At 49.7% G+C, this 20,438-nt stretch overlaps 1 protein-coding gene across 1 annotated transcript in view; it reads left to right on the plus strand.

Moving 5' to 3' along the window:
* Positions 1–14,345, plus strand: part of ALG13 (ALG13 UDP-N-acetylglucosaminyltransferase subunit) — a 65,224-nt gene extending 50,879 nt beyond the window's left edge. Inside the window, exons 24-29 of the mRNA XM_078147907.1 lie at positions 2,045–2,113; positions 3,017–3,191; positions 6,661–6,798; positions 10,709–10,749; positions 12,237–12,468; positions 13,532–14,345. Of these exons, the coding sequence (XP_078004033.1) occupies positions 2,045–2,113; positions 3,017–3,191; positions 6,661–6,798; positions 10,709–10,749; positions 12,237–12,468; positions 13,532–13,806 (930 nt within the window). The 3' untranslated portion in view covers positions 13,807–14,345. The remainder of the gene's footprint in view (positions 1–2,044; positions 2,114–3,016; positions 3,192–6,660; positions 6,799–10,708; positions 10,750–12,236; positions 12,469–13,531) is intronic.
* Positions 14,346–20,438: the final 6,093 nt, after the last annotated feature.

Here is a 20,438-nt window from a genome sequence, read left to right on the forward strand (position 1 = left end):
TGCACGCAGGGGCCACCAAAGGCCTTTGGATCCCTGCAGGCCACTGGTGGACTTGGCCAGCCACATGTTCGCCTTCTCTGTGTTCTGTGGTCTTTTTATCTATTGTGAAATATTTCCCAATTTCATATTAATTTGAGTTGGAGACCTGGGCCACACGTTTAATGCCTCTGATGGGTCATAGAGCCAGGATGTGTCAGAGATGGGACTAGAATCCAGGGCTTCCTGGCTTGGAGCTGCCTCTCTGCCCCCTGGCACCATGTTGCCCCTAGCTAGTTGCAAAGCCAGTTCATTAGGTATGTATTAGTAATGTTAGGTTTGTAATTTAAAAAACCCGATGGTCCTTTAGCAATCCACATAGGGGACAGGAAGCTTGGCCCCAGAAGCCTGTTTGGCGTTTTCCTCCATCTTGCTGCTCTTCCCACACCGTTTCATGCAGAGGCCTAGAATTGGTCTCTGTTGAGAAGTTCAGATTGGCTGTCAGGAGGAGGCATAGCAGCTTTAGCATACCCAAAGTATGTGGGTTTGAGGCCTGTCGTGACCCAGTTTGGTATAGAGCTGTTTCTAGTCCTTAACATTGGTACAGAAAAGAAGGCTAAGTAGCAGTTGAGCATGGACTGCTCTGGAGCTGGCCCTGGGCCCAAGGCTCCCTCGCAGCCACTTGCCCTTAGGCCAGGGCTTGTGGCATCCTTCTTGGCTGTTAGGTGGCCCGCGCCAGCGGTTACTTGGGCTCTAGACCACCTTCTGGAATTCATCAGAATGCAGCTGTCTAAAGGCAGGCAGGCCAGCCGGATGTGGCCCAATTGAGGTCTGGATCCTGTGCGGGAAGTAGCAGAGGCCTGAGGTCGTGGCTAGTGAAGGCACATTGATGGACCGGGGAGGGCGGGAGGCATCATAATCTGCTTTCCTGTATTCTGGGAGCCTTGGCGTTGCCTTTCCCCTCTCTAGGTTGCTGTGTTCCTGGGGATTTTGACATGTTTCAATTTACTAGGCAGTCGTCCTGAAAGGGGACCTTGTTTTAATTAGAACAACTCAAGGGCTACATTGTTAGGTCATGAAAGGCAGTGTTAGATGTGTCAGGAAGCAAGGCAGTAGGTGGGATTATGTGTTAGCACAGCTGTGTCGTGTATGGACTGGTGGAAATCAGACACATTTTTTAAAAAAAAAAAGTTTTGTTCTCCATCACCCCCATTTTTGTGACTTCCCCCACTGGGGTCCTTTTCTAATGAGAAAGTTCAGTAAAACAAATCGACACCATGGCTGTTCACAACAGCAGGTACCCTTTCTGCACTCCCATTTCCTATCCCCTTTAGTAGAAACAGGGAAAGATAAAGAAAACTCTTGATGTCGCTGCCATAAACCAGAGTAGGCAGAGGCGGCGATGTTGGGCCATTCTTGGTCTAATGGGCAGGAGCAGCGTACCAGCTTGCTGGGCTTCTTCTCTCCAACACTAGGCCTTGGGGCTGGACCTGATGTCGCATTGTTATCAAGACCTGGCGAGGAAATTCCCACTCAACCACTGCAGCTTGGCGCCTTCTAGCCTTAGGAAACTGACCAGGGCACTGAGAGGTTGTGATTTGCTGAGGTGACGCCTGGCACATAACAAGCATTTAAGAAAGACTTCCTAGTGTATGTCAGAGGCCAGATTTGAACCTGGATTTCCCTGAAGTCCGAGAATGACGCTGTCTCCATTCTTACTGTGCTGCCTCTTTGATAGCTTCAATAGTCCACAGTCCAGGGCCCTTTAGGGCAGGCATTCATAGTACTTTATGTTTATCTCATTTGGTTTTCATGAAAACCTTTTATAGTGTAGGCACTATTAAGGAAACTGAGTTAGTGTCTGCAGCTTCTTCATGGCTCACCTCCTGTATTGGAGCATGTTCAGCAAAGCAGTCCTACCCACTCCAGAAAACAGAGAAGCCAGTGAAAGATTCTGCTCCCCATCCTCCCCCAACATGCACACTGATCCCCCTTTTCTGTCATGTTTCTTAGTTCCATGTTTCCCTCGTGGTTCCCTTGTGGTCTGTAACTTTGCTTCTTATCCAAGTCTCTCCAGGATGGAAGACCATGTTCTGTGCCACCTCAAGATAGTGCTGCCTACAGCTACCCTCAAAAGGTAACCCCCCCTAGTGTTGCCATCCAGGTGGGACCAGGGTGTCCCTGCTTATTCCTGAGCCCCTGGTGCCCTCAGAAGCTCAGGGGAGCTGTGTCTGTCTCTCCTGCAGAGAGATTCCAGCCCTGGCTACTGCAGGGTCACTTAGTCACTTTGCAAAAGGACCCTGTTTAGGGGAGGACAAAAAGTCCATTGCTGCTAGTATGACAGAATGCTGGTGTTGGAACTTAGCTAGGCCAAGTCCCTCACTTTACCACCAGGGACTGGGCCCCGAGAGCTTGGGAGGATCCCCAGAGCTTGCTGGAAGGGGCCTAAATCTGCCTTGTGGTGATGTTCATCCCTTGGTCTTAGCTCTGCCCTCTGGGGTGAACACGAGGTCTTCAATCCTGGAAATCGGCTCTCACCCCAAAGCCGCTTCTTCTCCCCATTCCTTTGACCAGTGCTCCTGTGGCGTGACGAAAAGGCCCTTCACTATCGTGTGTGAGGCAGCTGGGGATAAGTGACTTGCCCAGAGTCACACAGCTAGAGATTGTTATGTGTCTGAGGCCAGATTTGAACTCAGGTCCTCCTGACTGCAGGCCCGGTGCTCTATCCACTGCGCCGCCTAGCTGCCCCTTTGACTTTTTAATGTCCTTAAAATCTGGTACCCAGAAGCACCTGGTTCTCCAGCCGGATGATGTCTGACCTGGGCAGAGGCTGTTAGGACTGTCACTGCTGTCTGAGCGTTGTGAATGGCTGGGGGTCAGGACTCGGTAGTCTCCAGCATCCCGTTCAGCACTTACTCTACTCTTCATTGACCTTGGCCCACCTTCCTGGGGTCATTATGGGAAAGCAGTGATTGTTTCCTGGGCTTCGCCATGCCTGCTGTCCAAGCTTGTGACCACAGCTCTTCCTTCCTACATTCAGATGCTGATGAGCCCCTCGGTGATATCTCCAGCTTCCTGTGGCAGTCCCATGCCGCCAGCTGTCTTACCAAGCTGCCCACCAAACCCTCCGGTGGCTGCCGCCGCTGCAGCATCTGTGCCCTCACAGGCCCCTGTGCAGCCTCTCTTTGTGGCTCCGACTCCAATGAACCGTCCAGGTGGGTCGTTGTGTTTTGGCCATTAGCAGCCTTGTTCCTGCCCTCCCTCAGGTATGTGTGCATGTGTGTACACCCAGTGAACGGACCAGGGAACCCTTGGCTACCAGGACCATGTTGTCTGGAGCCCATACTCAGAGTGCCCCATGCATCAAATGGCAGTGTTGCAGGGGTCATGGGCTGTTCAGTGAGACTTTGGCTTGGACTTGGCAGAATTCATGGGGAATCTGCTGGGGATTGTGGGTTGTATTGTGCTTTGTGGAGCTGACTGGGAGGAGGGCCGTGGTCTGCATGTTCCCCCCCCCACCTTGTGATTGGGATTATTCATGGACCCACATGTATCTCCGTTTTTGTGCAGTAAGTCTTTGTCCAAATTGGGGCTGGGCTGGATTTCCCTGGTCTCAGTGGAGATGATGGTAACCCCTGTGGCCTCGTGCAATGCCCCAAGTTCCTGCCTAGTGTTGATTTCTGGGCAAGAGCAGGGCTGGTCACTGGAGCCTCCCCAGGTGGAGAGCTGGCACCTCCTTCATCTGCTGAGCCTCCCCCACCCCCCACTTGGCTGCCTGTGTTTTTTTTTTTTAATTTGTTTTTATATATATATATATTTTTAATTTGCGAGGCAATTGGGGTTAAGTGGCTTGCCCAGGGCCACACAGCTAGTAAGTGTCAAGTGTCTGGTCTGAGACTAGATTTGAACTCGGGTCCTCCTGACTCTAGGGCCAGTGCTCTATTCACTGTACCACCTAGCTGTCCCTGTATTTTAGTTCTACTTTTTTTTTTCTTTTTTAGACTATTGGGGTTAAGTGACTTGTCCAGGGTCATGTGGCTAGTAAGTGTCTGAGGCTGGATTTGAACCCAGGTCTTCCTGACTCCAGGGCTGGTGCTGTATCCACTCTGCCTCCTAGCTGTCCCTGTGACAGCAGGTGGCCAAGCGACTTAGTGGCAGTGGCTTGCCTGCTTTGGGTTTCGACTGTGGGACCTTTTGGCTAAGTCTGTCACAATCTACCGCCGGGCACATGGCAGCCATATCATGGCGCCCCTTGGCGCATCTGCCATCACCAGTGAAGCTTCTAGAGAATTGGTGATTGATCTTTCTCAAATGTTCATATCCCCCAAAGAGCATTGGGCATGTTGAGATCCCAACTTGCCATTTCCCTGATGGTTCCTTGTTGCCTTGATCTCAAGGGCCAGTGGTGGCGTAGTGGGCCACCATGCTGCCCTTCAGAGCTGTGCCAAGATTTGCTAGGCCTTCCTTGGAAGTTTTTTGGTTCCCTTGATGCTGAGCTGCTTTGCCTCCTTCCTCCATCAGTCCACTAAAGTTTCCTGCTTCTCCACCGTAGCCCAGGAAACTAGACACACAATCGATTTGGACAAGTTTGGTTTGGGGCCTCTCCTAAAGAGCAAAGTTCATGGCAGCTTTTCTGCTCTGAGACCTTTGTATGTCCAAGCTCCTGGCCTTTCTTAGAGGCAGGCAGGGCAGGTTACTGTCTTAAAGGCTTGATATGACATGGGACCATACCTAGACAGTGACACACACAGTCCACCAGCAGGTGTGCCAGAGATGGCTTCACCGCCAGAGTGATCCCAGAGAAGTCAGTTGAGAACAGCCATGCCCGTGCTCACTCCCCTGACACGCTTGGGATTCTGCCGCCAGCTTTTCCTTCACAGCTTCATCAGTGCTGGTGGCACTTACGGGGAACGGAGGTGGGCCCAGATGAAATGACCCCTCAGTGTTCTTTCCTGCCCTTGACTCCACTGGGCCCATGAGACTCCTGGGCTGTGGCTTGGCCTGTGACTAATGGCTCTTTTGTTCCTATCAAGATCACATCCACACATCACGGTCTTTAAACACCTGTCTCTAAGGGCTTTGTTCTTCCATGCTGGGACTTATGTGCTGCCTGAGAAGAAAGGAGAGAAAGGCTTTGTCTGAGAAGTCAGAAGCCATTCTGGAGGAAAAAAACAAATCCCTAAGGCCTCTAGTGCTCCTTCAGGGATTTCTAAATGTCTAAACTATGTCGCTGTCTACAGCAAATGACGCCCATTTCTCTGTGCAAGGGCTGGCGATAAGTAGGGTTTTTTCTATTGTTTTAAATGGTTGGGAGAGAATGATCAGAGTAGAGCTGTTCCTAGGCCCCAGCCTTAATGGCCATGTGGTATGTTACTGGAATCAAGGATCAAGGCCTTCTCTTAGACTCTGTGCATGTGGGAGGCACCTCACTACTGTCCAAGTCAGCCCGTTGCACTTTGGGGCAGTTCTGATTCTTGGGGGAATTTTTCCTTATGTCAAGCCAAGATCTTACCTCTCTGAGATCCCCCCCCCCACATATGACCTTGCCCTGGTCCTGCCCCCTGGGGCCTAGTGGGACAAGACTGATCCCTCGCCTTCACTTGGTGGAGGATGGCTCTCATTTCCCGAGTCTTGTCCAGGGCAGATGTTCCTAATTACTTCACCTGCTCTTCCCGAGGTACTTCAGGGTACGCTCTGGCTTGTTTGTGTCTTTCCTAAAATTTGGGCACCTAGAACTAAGCATCTCAGGTGTCTTCTGGCCAGGACAAAGCACTGTGGAACACTCGCCACTTTGTTACTGTTCAGTTCTTCAGTGGCATCTGACCCTTCGTGACCCCATTTGGGGTTTTCTTGGCAAAGACACTGGAGTGGTTTGCCATTTCCTTCTCCAGCTCATTTGACAGGTGAGGAAACTGAGGCCAACAGGGTGAAGTGATTTGTCCAGGGTCACACAGCTGGGAAGTGTCTGAAGCCGGATTTGAACTCGGGTCCTCCTGACTCCAGGCCTGGTGCCTCCTTGCTCTGTTGGCTGCAATAGGACATTGTGTTCACTCGTGATGAACTTGTAATCCCCTCACACTTCCATGAGCTTGGTTTGTCTGTAAGGTTTTAGGTTTATTGTTTTTGGAGATATTCTTTGTGTGTACCAGCTCAGGACTGGGCTAGGGCCAACTCCGTGAATGATTGCAATAACCTTCTCTTGGGCCCAGAGAAGAGATGAAGGAATAATGGAAAGAGGGCTAGATTTGGAGTCTGAGGCCTTGGCTTTGAATCTTGCCTCTGCCACTTTACTGCTTGAGTGACCTTGGGTAAGTCATTTGACCTCCCTGATCGTCAAGGTTCCTTGGCACTTTATGTCTAGGATCATGTGAGCCTCTCAATGGAGAGGTGAGGAGCTACAGGTGCTGAATGTTGCATACTCTGCTGGATGTCACTTAATTTCACTTGATGGATTTTCTTTATTAAAGAAAAAGCTCATTTAAGGTGGGAAGTGGGGAAGGGGAGGGATATTTAGTAAGGCTTGCTGTCAAAACAAAAGGCAGGAGGGACTTTTTTTTGAACAAGAGAATTTGGGTAGGCAAGCTTCCTGGAGGAGGAGGCTTTGCCCACTGACTGCTCTTCCCTCCCTCCCACCCCCCACCCTGGCTGGGCAGAGCTTGACTGTGACTCATTGCTTCATCACAGTGATCCCATCAGCGACATTCTCTTACTACCCTGCTCCTGTTGCTGCAACTGGCCCACCCAACCAGATGGGAGAACCTGGAGGCATCCCGATGCCACCGCCTTATTCATGTGACCCAAATGGCAATGACTTACCTCGAGGTAAGGAGGCTGGGCTTTCACTGAGATCTCATTCTGTTGAGAGGCCTTCCTTGTGGGTTGGGGCATAGAAAAGCCAGCCAAGCCAACAGAGATTGGAAGCAGCCCAGTGAGTTCTTCTGAAATGCTCAGTAGAGATTTCCACAGGTCTTCCCTCTGTTTCCTGGAGTTGACGTAATAGACTCCATGTCCATGCTGTAGTCTCCTCCATAGCACACTCAGGTGGCCCGGGGCTCTTTGGGATGGGGAGAGGCTTGTGGCCACCAGTGTGCGCCTGAGCTCTTGAAGTGGGATTTTAGCACTGCTTTGAATCTGTCACCTCCAGGAAGGGCATCCACATGGGCCGGAAAGCCCTCTACCACCCCCGAGCCTAAGCCATCTGTGGCTTAGAACGTCCTAGCTCAAGAGCTAAGAACAAGCTTAGAAATCATCTTCCATTTGGACCCTCCCCACCCAGGAGATACTGACTTGCCAAAGGTCCCCCTCCCCAACCCCAGCTATGTGCCCCCTCCCCTCCAGCTTTGCTGTGCTCCTCCACACCTACACTCTCTGCGCTGCCTCCATTCTGACAGACGTGCTTCCTCTCATTTTCTCTCTGGCACTCACTGAGACTTGGATGACGCTGCTTTCCAGGCCTGGCTGTGCCTTCTTATATCAGCAGACTTACCAGTGTGGGGGTTGAAACGTTCCCTGTTCTTTGTCATTGACATGTCCGCATTCACCCTTGCCCACCACAACTGAACATCCTTCTCCTTTGGGATTCACTCAATCAAGGTTTATGTGGATTATCGCAACCCAGATCCTGGTGGTGGTTATCTACCGGCTCACTGGACGTTCTTCCTCCTTTCTCCACGAATTCAGTACTCGCCTCAGTCTTTCTATCTGCCCCAGTGCCTGCCCTCTCTTTGGGCACTCGGACGTGTGTCGCCTCCTGGGACATAGGCCTCTTTTTCTTGCTCTCACTATTACCCACAAGTGATCCAGTTCCATGGGGCCTTTTTGTGTTTGTGACCTGTTATCATTGCCTCACTCTCCAGGCCCTCCTAACGTCATCATGTGGTTGCTTCCAATCCCTTTCCCTCTTTGTTCTTCTGAGGCCATCCCCTCTTCGCTGGCCACATTGACCTTTGACTTGACGCTCCAGTCTGCTTTCTTGTCTCACTGATGATTACGCCCCACCAACTGTTGACTCCAGTTATTCTCACTGCTGCCATCCTCCACTCCTGCTCTCACACTACAGATGTGATCGAGAGGACGGGATGATCCAGACACGGCAATCTTTTGGCCGTCCCTAATTGCTGGCCTCTCCCACTCAGTACACCTTTCTTCATGCTTCCCATGGCACTTTCCGCTACATTTTTCATTGAGGACCTGGCCTCGTTCTTTACTGAACAAGTTGAGACCATTCCATGAGAGCTCCCTCTTCTCCCCTTTTCCTATGTACCAGATCTCGTTTTCCTCTGTCACACGTCACCAGGTGCCTACTAGACAGCTCTTCCTAGACATCTGGTAGGCATCTAAAACAACACATATCAAAACCAGCTTCTCGTCTTCCCCTCCCCCAATCTTTATTACTGTCAAGGGCGTCACCCCGTACTGCGGCCTCTGATATTCTTGCCTCCTCCATCTCTGTCCCCCTATATACCATACCTCATCTCTTCTCTCTCTGTGCCATCTTCTGCCTATGTTCTGATTCCCCACTCATGGCTGCCACTTGGCTCAGACCCTCATCTCTAACCTGTACTATCATGTACAGTAAGAAGCTGCTGCTGGGCCTGCCTGCCTTAGGTCTCTCCTCGCTCCAGTCTGTTCTCCACTGAGCATCTCAAGTGATTTGGGCAGGTTTGCCCATGTCTTTCTCCTACCTGCTAAGCTCCCATGGTTCCCCATTACTTCTAGGATCAAATAGAAATTCTTTCTGGCGCCTTAAAACTCTAGCCACCTGCCCTCTTCCCATTCTTCTTACACATTACAGACGTAGCAGCCTCACAAGTGATAATGCTCTGTTTCCCACCTCTTTGTGTTTGCCCTGGCTGCCCCCATGCCTGCCTGCCTCTGCCTCTTGGAATCCCTGCTTTTCTCCCAGACTTGGCTTAAGCAGGTTCTGCCTTCTGGAGGGGCCTTTTGTGGTCTCTTCAACTCCTTGAACCTTCCCCTCCAACACACCCTTTTAGCTCCTCAGTCTGGTTTGTGCATGTACCGTCTCTCCCATTAGAATAGAAGTTCTTGACCTGGTCCAACCCCCTCATTTAGAAGAGGAGTCAGGACCTTAAGGGCTTGTCTCCAATTGCCCAGCCTGGTGTCAGAGGCAGGACGTGATCCCAGGGCATTCTGACACCAACGCTGGCAGAAGGCACTATGTTACTGTGCCGTCTCATCAGCTTTGTACAACCAGGGGCAAGGTCTAGGGCTGCCTTGGGGCTCAGTGGCCTGTTTGGCTGTGCCCTGCTACAGAATGGCATCCAGTCTCTGGCCTGCTCTGGCAGAATAGCATGAGGGCATCTTAACTGTTGACTTGCCATCTCAGGTTCCCATCCTTCTGTTCTGCTGTTTGATTCTCTGCTACCTGAACACTTCCCATTACCTAGGAATAGGCTGCCATTCCCCTGGCCCCTGGCTAGGCCTAACTAAATCTGCTGACTCCGCTGCCCAGGGTCCTGCTGGATGGTGCTGCTGCTGCTGCCGCCTCCTCCTCTCATTTGGGGCGTACTGGAGCAGAGCACGTGCCGCAGTCACGCTGCACTGGCGGGTTCTGCCACTTCGTCCCTGTGGGACTTTAGGCCAGCCCCTTCCTGTGGCTGCAAGGTCAGGCTGGGGATAGAGCTCCCCAGGAAAGCCAAGAATGTGGTTGGTGTTTGTGGTGGGCCTCCTTCTGCAGTGTAGAACCCGCCTGGTTCCGTTGGTCTCCTCCTTATTCGAACCCCACGAGCAGGTCATTGCTGTAGCCCAGGGGTGGGGAACCTGCAACCTTGAGGCCACTTGTGGCCCTCTAGGTCCTCAACGGTGGCCCTTCGAACCGTGAAGGTTTTCCAGCCCTGCTCTAGCCTCTGAGCTAGCCTGGGCCAGCTTGGGCAGGGCCAAGGAAACTCTGAGTAGCATTTTTGGAGTTTCCCGGTTGGTTGTGGTGGCACCATCTGGCAGAGAAGTGGAGTCTGCCCTCTGGGCTTTCACTGTTGTCTCTCTGCTAAGAACTCTTCACTTTCCCCACAGTTCCATTCCCTTAAGGACTTGGCATGATTCTGTTTTGCATTGATTTGCATAAAAAAGGGGGTGCAGTTAGAATTGGTTGAGCCAACTAAGAAAGAGACTTTTCTGACCCGGATTGCTGAGACTGGGTAGTGGTGGAGGTTAGTATTGGGCTGCTGCCCTCACAGGCCTGGAGGTGGGGGACCCTTCCTGGGAGGAGGAAGCTACTTCCTTGGCCCCTGGGCCCTGATGCCATGGCCGTTCTGCTCTCGTACCCCAGCGGTAGTTGTTCTCTTCCCGCCTCGGGGATGCTGGGAGGGTCCTGGCAGCTCTGCTCAGGGCCGCCCACCAGGACGGTGCCAGCTGCAGACCTGTGGGCCCTGAGGCCTGACCAGGAGCAGCCTGCTGGGAGCTGGTGATGCGTGCTCTTGGCATTCTTGGTACTTTTGGTAGCACTTTCCCCAAGTAACAAAACTGTGGAGCTGGAGCCATCTCCCTGGGGAACGGCTGAGGAACAGCTCTGATCTCAGAGTTAAGCTCAGCTAATTGGCTTCTCTACACTTTCAGCTCTAAAGCTAGGGATAAGGAATGCACAGTTTTGCTCTATTGATTTGGAAGACAGCACCCTAGTCAGCTTCCTTAAGAAGCACCAAGGGCCTTGTTTGTTTTGGGTTGGGAAGTTGGGATTGGCATGCATGCCTCACGAGCCGCTCTCTTTATGTTGCAGATACCAAGGTATTGCAGTATTATTTTAACCTGGGGCTGCAGGTAAGAGCTTTTGGGGCACACTTGGCCCCCTGCTGAAGGCCTTTCCTCCTCTCTTCTGACTTGTTTGGTTTCTCCTTAGCAAGCTAAACTATGCATTAGGAAGTGGTTTAGTGACCATGGCCTTGAGGGGGAAAGCAGGCCCCAGGTCCAAGTTGGGGCCAAGTCGCCCTTCACAAGCACTGGCCGCTGGACCTGTTCGTGTTACTGGTGGGCTCTTTGACTTAAGGCCCTGAGAAATTGGAACAAGGCCAAGTGGTGTTTCTCTGGAATGTTCAGGCTTCCGGAGCTTTGAGGTATGGTCTCTCCCTTGAGCTCCACAACAGTAGTAGTGGCACACTAGTATTGTATTATTATTATGTAGTAGCAGTGTAGGGTTCTTTCTTCATTTTACGAATGAAGAAATTGCTGTCAGCTGCTTTGCTGAAAGGGGCACAGTAAGTTGTAGAGGGTTTATGCCCAGGCCTTCTGGACTCCCAAGTCTAGTAGTCTGAGGGGATGGGGGTGGGGAAGGAAACAAGCATTTATATGGCACCTCCTGTGTGCTAGGCACTGTGCTAAGCACTTTAGAAATGATTTCACTTGATCCTCACAACAGCTCGGAGAGGGAGGTGCTGTTATCTTAATTTTACAGATGAGGAAGCTTGAGGCACACAGAGTGACTTGTCCAGGGTCACAGAGTTAGTAAGTAGTTGATTGAGGTGGGATTTGAACTCAGGCCTTCCTGCCTCTATGAAGCTTTGCAATCCAGAGTTATCTTCCTGACTGGCAGAAGACATGTTCTTTTCAGTGACTTAATCCTAAAACTGCTAGGCTGGCTTGCCATTTGGAAGGCTCGTAAGTAGTGAGGGGGAGGAAGCGCCTGTGCTTTGTGGGCACGGCTTAGCTTTGAAGGGATAGCTCTAAATAGGTACAGCTTCTCTGTAGACCAAAGCTAGGAAAGGAGACAGAGGGGGATGGCTGCGCTCTTGGGGGAAATTTCAGTGCTTTCCTAAAGCTTCTTCCCTGTCTAGAGGTGGCAGAGAGTGACTTTCTTTCTATTCGTTCCCTCTGTCTCTCTCCCTGTAAACGGCCCGCGGGGAATAACCATGAAGCAGCGGCCTCGGGCGAGGCCGGCCACCCCCTGCTACTCCAGCCCTTGGCTAGTTTGCCAGCTTTCCTCATAGGCTGTGGTGTCTGTCTGGGGCTGCTGCTTCTCTCCCTTTCGTTGTAGAGTTGACAGGACTCGTGCCAAAGAATAACGGGATTATCCAAGAAGCGGTTTTCCCCTTGTGTCTGGAGCTTTTTGCCCTCCTTAGTTTTCGTCCTCTCCTGGCAAGGGTGGGGGGGGCGGGGGAGGGGGGCTGGCTGGGATTCCATGTTTGTCCCCTGGGGTTATTCCTCCCCTCATGGCCCTTACAGTCCATTCATGGAGGTGGCAGTCATTGTCATCATCGGGACAGGAGGGCTCTGGAAGATGAAAAAGCTCACTCTTTCTTCCCTTTCCTAAGTGCTACCATCAGAATTACTGGCACTCCATGGTCTACATGCCCCATCTTCAACAACAGCAGCAGCAGCAGCAGCCCCTGCCACCACCACCGCCACCGCCACTGCCACCGCCCCCGATGCCTCCTCTGGAAGCTTACCCTGTTTATCCTGAGCATGTGCCAGCGGCCCAGGTGTACAGCGAGCTGGGGGGTGCTGAAAACCGGCAGCTTCTTCCCGAACCAGCAGCAGCGGCAGGTAGGGCCCCACTTGTTGGGAGTGGGGGACAATGCGGCCAGGGCTGACACAGTGTGAAGGAAGGCTGTGACTCGAGATGGTGGTGCTGCCCCTCGGCCCTCGACCCTTTGGTCTTCCCGGCAGACCCTGAGGTCACAGGGCACTAATCCCTGGGGCCCTGTTGGAGTCAAACAAGAGCTGATGATGCACCAGTTTAGAATTCCCCGTGGCAGCACATCAGGCTTGGAGTCGAGAAGACCTGGGTTCAAGGCCCCCTTCTGACGCTTATGAGAGCCTGGGCAACTCATGGAAGGCACTGGTCAAAGTTAGCCCCAAAGGACTGCCGACATTGGGAGTTTCCTGGGCCTTGCAGATGGGAGGCCCCTGGCTCTTAATGCAATTGGTTACAAGAGACTCAGTTGCCTTTAAATGAGCCCCAGGCCTCTCATGGTTTACACCAAGCCTCTATCCCCATCATGGAGGCATTTTTTTCCTAATGCTCGTAGCCACTGAGGCCAAGTTATCGATGTTTGGCTTGTTCTGATGGCTCATCACTTAGGGGAGAAAAAAGTTTCACCAACATACAAACTATTGGTGGATCTTGAGATACAGCCCTTACATAACTATTCCTGTGGAGTCTTGGCTTAAACATTGTGCGTTCTGAATCCACTGACATAAAGACACATTCTTAGGGGTCTGTTTGATAGTGAGGATGGGGAAATTCAGAGTCTGCCCCCACAAGAATCTGCTGGGATCTCCTTGCTCTTAAGGTCTTTTATCATCTTCCCTAAATCTCTTCTGCTGGAACTGCACTGGTCCTCTCTGTTGATAGAGGGTCATCGATTTCTAGTTGGATAGGCCTGTAAAGGTCAGCTAGTCCAGCGCTTCTTAAACTAACCCTAGCTCATAGTTTAGGAAGTGGAAAAAGTTTAACAAGCCCTGAGCTAGTCTAACCGTTGGAGAAACTGAGGTTGGGAGGAGTTAGTGGCAGAATTCTGACTTTCAGCCTGGTCTGCCGACTCCACATGTCCCTTGCCTTGCCCCTTTGTGTTCTGTGAGTGTCTGTATTTATTCTGTCCTTTAGGTGTCTATGCAAACTCTGAGCAGCCACCACCACCCACCGGGCCTGTCTACTATCCAGTTATGCCGGATCCCTACGGCCAGCATCCTCTGCAAGGATACGACCCCAGTGTTTCCATGGTCCCACCTTATCACTATGTTGCCCCGTGGCATCAGATGGGTGCATATTGCCCCTCTCCCCGAATGCATGGTGCTCTGAATCCTGGCCCAGTGCCCCCGGTGAGCTATGTTCCCCCTGCAGATCCTGCTGCAGCTCACTATTCTCCTCCAGACGTGTGAGGTCGAGCAGAGCACTCCCACCGCCATTTTGCTTGCATTGCCGTGAGACGTGGGAAACATTTGGTTAAGGATTGGTGTTGCTTTCAGATGGTTTTCCTTTGAATTCATGTTAGTAGTTTACAAAAAGATTAAGCTCTATTAGAGTGCTGCCCATGGAGAGTTGAGGTTTGATTACATGCTGAACTCCCAGCATCACGTTCAGCTGTCTGCTCCTAAGCTGCCTTGAGGCCCCTTGGCGTTCGCTGACTGGCCACAGTCTCACTATGAGCTCTTGCTCCAGTTGCCTTACTTGTCATTGAGGCCATGCCCCCATGAGCCTTAGGTTTGCCTCAGATCCACTTTTCCAAAAGGGCGATTGTTACCTCTTGCAGCCTTTAGACTGAATTGTGTTGGTTTGTGACACTAATTTGGGGAAGGCACACAGTGTTCCTCTACAGGAGCAGCAGAACAGATCCACTTGCTTGCCTTGAGTGCCTTAAAGGTCTCCCTTCCAGAGAGAGAATCATTTTGTGTTGTGTTGTTCAGACTAGTCAATTAAAAAAAAGCATTCAAATTGCCAAGTGTGGGTTTCTTTTGTGGTGCCAGAGAGTGCTTGTGGCGACCTGGTTTGCATTCTGTAGAGAGATGGTGGGCCTTGATGTTGGGTTGCGACTGAATAAATGAATGAGAGAATGAATGATAATGGAGGTCGACATACCATTGGTGGGAGGGAGAGTGGGTGCATGGCCAACTGGGAAGTTCTTTGTTTGGATGCTTCATAGCCCTGGGGGAGTTGGAACAGGATGGTGCCAAGAACCATGTTCCTCATCACTTGTCTTCACCCCTGTCACGGATAAAGAGAATTCTCTCAAATAAATGAATTGGAAAGCAGGGTATGGGGAAGTGGGAGGGGGTGCAGTCAGCTGAGCAACCAGTCAAGGAAGTGTGACCAGTGTGGCTGACCAAGGCCCGAGACTGCAATCCCCAAGACTGTTCACACACGGTGGCTCCAGAAATGCCGCTGGCGCTAGCACAAAACATCAGGAATTTGATTACCTGAAAAAAATAGACATGGAACCACAAGTGCCTTTTGAGGAGGAAGTCTTTGTAGAAAATTTCCTCTAGGCAGGTGTGGGTGGGGGTGGGTATGGTCGGTTTCCCTGCCAGCAAAAGGAGAGGTTTGTGGGGAGAGGACACTATGTATTTGGGCAGAGGCTGTATAGGAGATGTTCTTTGGGGTGAGTTACTAAGGGTTTTAATGAGGAGGGTTTGGGGGGAGGGGAGAGCTCGGCATTTCATGTTTGGTGGACAGGCCTGGCTCTTAACGTGAAGGCTGCTGGCTTGGGTTCCAGGGACACATGCCTAGCAGTACCTGATGCCAAATGTGGACCGACTGGAGGGTGAGCCCATAGGTCAATAGCATTTCAAATCCTTAATGAGTGTGGCAGAGGTGGCATTAGGGAGAGGGGTGAGGATTCAAATCTTCCCTTGTGTACATACTGGCTCATGCCTGCCTTCTCTAACACCCTCGGGACTACCCCCCAACTTGTACTTGCAATTTGGGGCCCCAGAGGGTGGCTGCTCCTCCTAGTTCTGGGGCTGATGCTTAGAGATGACTTCTAACACTGCTGGAGAAAGCTCCTCAAATATCAGGCAATAGCTTCTACCAGGGTGCTTCCTGTTAACAATCAGCCAGTAGAAACGATTCCCCTTTTAGTGAGGGTATTTACTAGAATGGTATAAGAACAATCGGCATGAAACGTTCCTCCCTTAAAGCTGGGGAATCCCCATCCTCCAAATAGCATCCGTGTGAAGAATTGGCTCCAACTTGGAATACACTGGGTAGAAAGTCAAGTCTGTGGGCCAAACGGTACCTGGCGACTCCTGGTCCTGAGTGGCTACAAGTCCTTGATTGGAGAGTTCTCATCCAGCGCCCTGTAGGGTACAGTGTGTCTTGGTGGGGCTGCCTTCTCCCTTTGGTAAGTGTCTCTGGCTGTGTGTATCATCTGCACCCATCTGGATGCACTGTCTCCTACAGATCCAGCAGCCTTGATGAGTTGGTTGAGGGGCCTGGGGGGTGGGGAGAAAGGCCCAAACTCCCTCCTCCACCTGTCAGGAGAGCCTCTCCCACAAGGCCTCCCAAGCTTTGTCTAGCTGGTTCTTCTGCTGAATCAAAGGGGTTCAGGCCTTATAAAGAGGCTGCAGGGCATAGAGGCCTCTTGTTTATAGTAAAACTTCACATGTGTGATTGCATTGACTGAGGTGGGGAGGGAAATACTCTTTTAAGGCTTGCAATGAACATTTGTAAAGTGTCCACTATGTGCAAGAAACTGGAGATGCAGAAACAAATGAAAGTCTTTGCCCTCTGCAAGTTCACTTGTCCTGGGAGTGGGGGGGCTGAATGTGGCCCATCCAATAGCCATCCAAAGCAGGTACAAGGTAACCTGGAGGGGAGGGGACCAGGGAAGTTCCTGCCTCCTGCAGAAGACAGCACTGCAGAGGAGGCTGGAAGGAAGCCCAGGATTTTATAAGGTGGACGTGAGGAAGGACAGCATTTTAGGCATGGGATATGATTAATGCAAAGGTATGGAGGTGGGAGGTGAATACCATGTGTGAATAATAGCAGAATACACCAGGATGGCTGGCCTGGCAGAGTGTGGAAGGAGATTAGACTGGTCTGTGATAGTCCTGTGAGCTTTGGGTCACTTGCTGAGGTGATACACCATTCATTCATGCCTTTCTCCATCCAAGCCAGTGATAATGTTGCTGTGCAGAGACCTGGGGCCCTCTGCGATGTTGCTGCACGTTGCAGTGGTTGCTTTGGGCAGGCAGGCAGTTCCTAACCCAGCTGACAGTATGTAGCTCTAGCTGGTTACCAGGATCTTCTGAGAGATTTCAACAATATATTGGGCAGCATCTCAGGCACACTGCGGATTGCATTTAGCGATCCGTGATCTAGGCTAGGAAGAGCTGGCCTTTCAGCCCACAGGAAAGAGCTGGGAGAATGCAGGTGGAGACAGCTCCTGCCTCTGGCTGGGCTCTTCATCTGCTTCCCTTTGTCTGCCTTCATAGAAATTCCCAGAGTGCCTGACTTGGGGAGGGTGAGGGGCACGTAGCTACTTGAAGGAAACTTTGCCTAAGGTGAGTGTGACTGGCCCTGACTAGCTCACTCTTGTCAAAAGGCGGGGTGGCTAGTTTGGGACCGCTTGTTCTTGAAGAATCCATTCATTTCATGGCAGCTAGGTGGCGCTGCAGTGGCTGGAGTCAGGCCGACATCATCCTGAGTTCAGATGTGCCCTCAGACACTTATTAGCTGTGTGACCCTGGGCAAGTCACTTCACCCTATTTGCCTCAGTTTCCTCCTCTGTAAAATGAGCTGGAGAAGGGAATGGCAAGCCATCCCAGTATCTCTGCCAAGAAAACTCCAAACAGGGTCACAGAGAGTCAGAAACAACTGAGCAACAGTATTCATTTCTTTCCTTTCCAACCACTGTTTCAATAACGTATGATAGAGGTTTCCCAGGAATATCTGGAAGACTTGCCAGCCTATCGACCATCTTGCCTTCATTAAATTAAATTGGGCTCTTTTGCCCATCTCCAGGCCTCTTGTATTCTCCATGATGCCTTAGAGATTAGCCATGCTTGGTGTGGTTCCTACGACTTCCTTGAATTTCCTCTTCCCTCAAATGCAGCTGTGAGGAGCCAGGAACCATGCTGCTAAAGAATTGGTTGCCGTTGGACAGGTTGAGGTGGGAAGGAGCTGACTTGGGTAGAATGCACACCTTGGGATGGCTGAGCAGGTTAGCCCATGACCCAGGTGCACCCTGGGTTAGTGCTGTGGTTAACCTGCCTTGGTTATATCTCTGTTTAGCTTTCAAACACTGGATAACTTTGGTTATTTACTAACTGATTCCATTGATCCACCCCTCTGTGTCTTAGCTGGTACAGATTGGTTTGCTGATCACTGCTTTGTAATATAGTTTGAGATCTGGTATTGCTAGGCCAGCATCCTTTGCATGTATTTTTATTTATTGCCTTGATATTCTTGACACTTTTGTTCTTCCAGATGAGTTTCATTACTATTTTTTCTAGCTCTATGAAATAATTCTTTCGTAGTTTGATTGATATGGCACTGAATAAGTAAATTTAAATTAGAATTATCATTTTTATTGTATTGGTTCAGCCTACCCGTGAGCAATTACTATTTCTCCAGTTGTTTGGATCTATCTTTATTTATGGTTTGTAATTATGTTCATATAGTCCTTGAGTTTGTCTTGGTAGGTAGACTCCCAAGTATTTTATACTGTCTGCAGTTATTTTAAATGGAATTTTTCTTTCTCTTCCTGCTGGGTTTTGTTGGTAGTATATAGAAATGCTGATGATTTGTGTGGGTTTATTTTACATCCTACAACTTCTCTAAAGTTTCAAGTACTTTTTTAGCTGACTCTAATCTAGAGTTCTCTAAGCATACCATCATATCATCTACAAAGAATGATAGTTTTGTTTTCTCGTTGCCTATTCTAATACCTTCAGTTTCTTTTTCTTCTCTTATTTCTATAGCTGGCATTTCTAGTACAATATTGAATAACAGTGGTAATGATGGGCATCCTTGGCTTCTAGCTTATCCTTGTTACAGATAATGCTCATGGTTTAAGATAGATACTGCTTATCACTTTAAGGAAAGCTCCATAGATTCCTATGCTTTCTAGTATTTTTTTAAAACAGGAATGGGTATTGTATTTTTGTGAAAAGCTTTTGCTGCATCTATTGAGATAATCACATAATTATTTTGTTATTGTTATTGATATGGTCAATTTTGCTGAGAGTTGTCCTGCATTCCTGGTATTAATCCCACCTGGTCGTAGCATATGATCTTTGTGATATATTGTGGTAATCTGCTTGCTAGTGTTTTATTTTAAAAGTTTGTATCAATATATATCAGGGAAATTGGTCTAGAGTTTTCTTTCTCTATTTTTGCCCTCCCTGGTTTAGGTATCAAAGTCATATTTGTGTCATAGAAGGGCAGTTTAGTAGGACTCCTTTACCTATTTTTTCAAGTAGTTTATGTAGGATTGGAATTCATTATTCTTTAAATGCTTGGTAGCATTCACTTGTGAATCCATGTGGCCCTGGGGATTTTTTTTGTTGGGAGCTCATTGATGGCTTATTCAATTTCTTTTTCTAAGAAGTGGTTATTTAAGTCTTCTATTTCTTCTTCTGTTAATCTGGACAATTTATATTTTTGTAGATATTAATCCATTTTGCTTAGATTATCAGATTTACTGGAATATAATTGGGCAAAATAACTCCTACTAATTTAATCTTGTCTTCATTGGTGGTACATTCACCCTTTTTATTTTTGATACTGGTAATTGTTTTTCTTTTTTTTTTTAATCAAAATAACCAATGGTTTATTTTCTTTTATTTTTTTTTTGGTCATAAAATCAGCTCCTATCTGTTTAGCTTTCTCATTTTGGGGAAGGGTTAGGGTTCTTTAGATTGGAATTGGACCTAGTTGTACTCCATGCACCTGGACAGTCTGAAGTATCATAGAAATGAGGCTAATGGCTATAGCAGCTTTACCAAGTAGAGCAGCTTGGGCAGTCCTAATTCATTCAGCCCAGATGAACTGCGATGCCTTTGTGCTCCTTACAGGCCTTCTGAGCATTCCTTGCCAGGTGGGGACACCTGGACTTCATGCCTAGGCCACTGACTCATCTTAGCTCCTTAACCTTATAGACTGTCATCTGTCTGTGCCCATTAGTGCAGGGCCTAATTCAAGAGGGCTTTTCTCCCAGTGAGTTGTTTTGTTTTGTTTTTTTCCATTTAGCAGTGTTTAGTTCATGTTAGCTTATGGTATCATCAAGTTTTTATAAACTTGTCATCTTAGTGTCCTCAGTGCCCCTCCTAGCCATAGATCTCTGGTCTGGCCACTCCAGCTTTGCAGGAGAAGCTTAGGGGGCAGACATGGGCTCCTGTCATCCACTGACACCACAGCAGCCACATGGGGAAGAAAGTTGTCAAATCAAAACTGGCCTGTGATTCTGCCAAGTGGATCATGCATGCCTTTCTTCTCTTCTAACTGTACAGCCAGGGTGGGGCCGGGGCTGGGGGTCACATAAGAGGATTAGATACTCAGTAGGTGGTTCCTTCAGCAATAATGTGCCCAAGTGGAAAACCCCCTCCCACTAGACGTCGGCCCTCCTGCCGTGGGATTTCAGCCTGCATTCACAGGCAGCTGGGCCAGATGTGCCTGCTGCGTGGGTAGCCTTTGGGGCCAAAGGTAAACATTTCTTTCCTGCTTGTTTGTTAGGCAGTTGAGATTTTATGTGAGGAAGACCTTTATTTATTTATTTTTTTGCTAGGCAATCCGGGTTAAGTGACTTGTCTCCAGGGTCACACAGCTAGGAAGTATTATGTGTCTGAGGCCAGATTTGAACTCAGGGCCTCCTGACTCCAAGGCCAGTGCTTTATCCATTGCGCCACCTAGCTGCCCCGAGGAAGACCTTTATAAAGTGCTGTCCATGTGTGATCTCATTTCTGTGGGCACCACAGTTCAGAAAGGATGTTGACAAGCTGAAGGACGGTCAGAGGAGAGTGGCTAGTGGTACAGCCTCCCATAAGGCCCCCAGCTAGACATGATGAGGAGCTTT

This window comes from Phascolarctos cinereus, unplaced genomic scaffold (genome assembly GCF_003287225.1).
Source record: "Phascolarctos cinereus isolate Bilbo 61053 unplaced genomic scaffold, phaCin_HiC Scaffold_8;HRSCAF=390, whole genome shotgun sequence".
NCBI lineage: Eukaryota > Metazoa > Chordata > Mammalia > Diprotodontia > Phascolarctidae > Phascolarctos > Phascolarctos cinereus.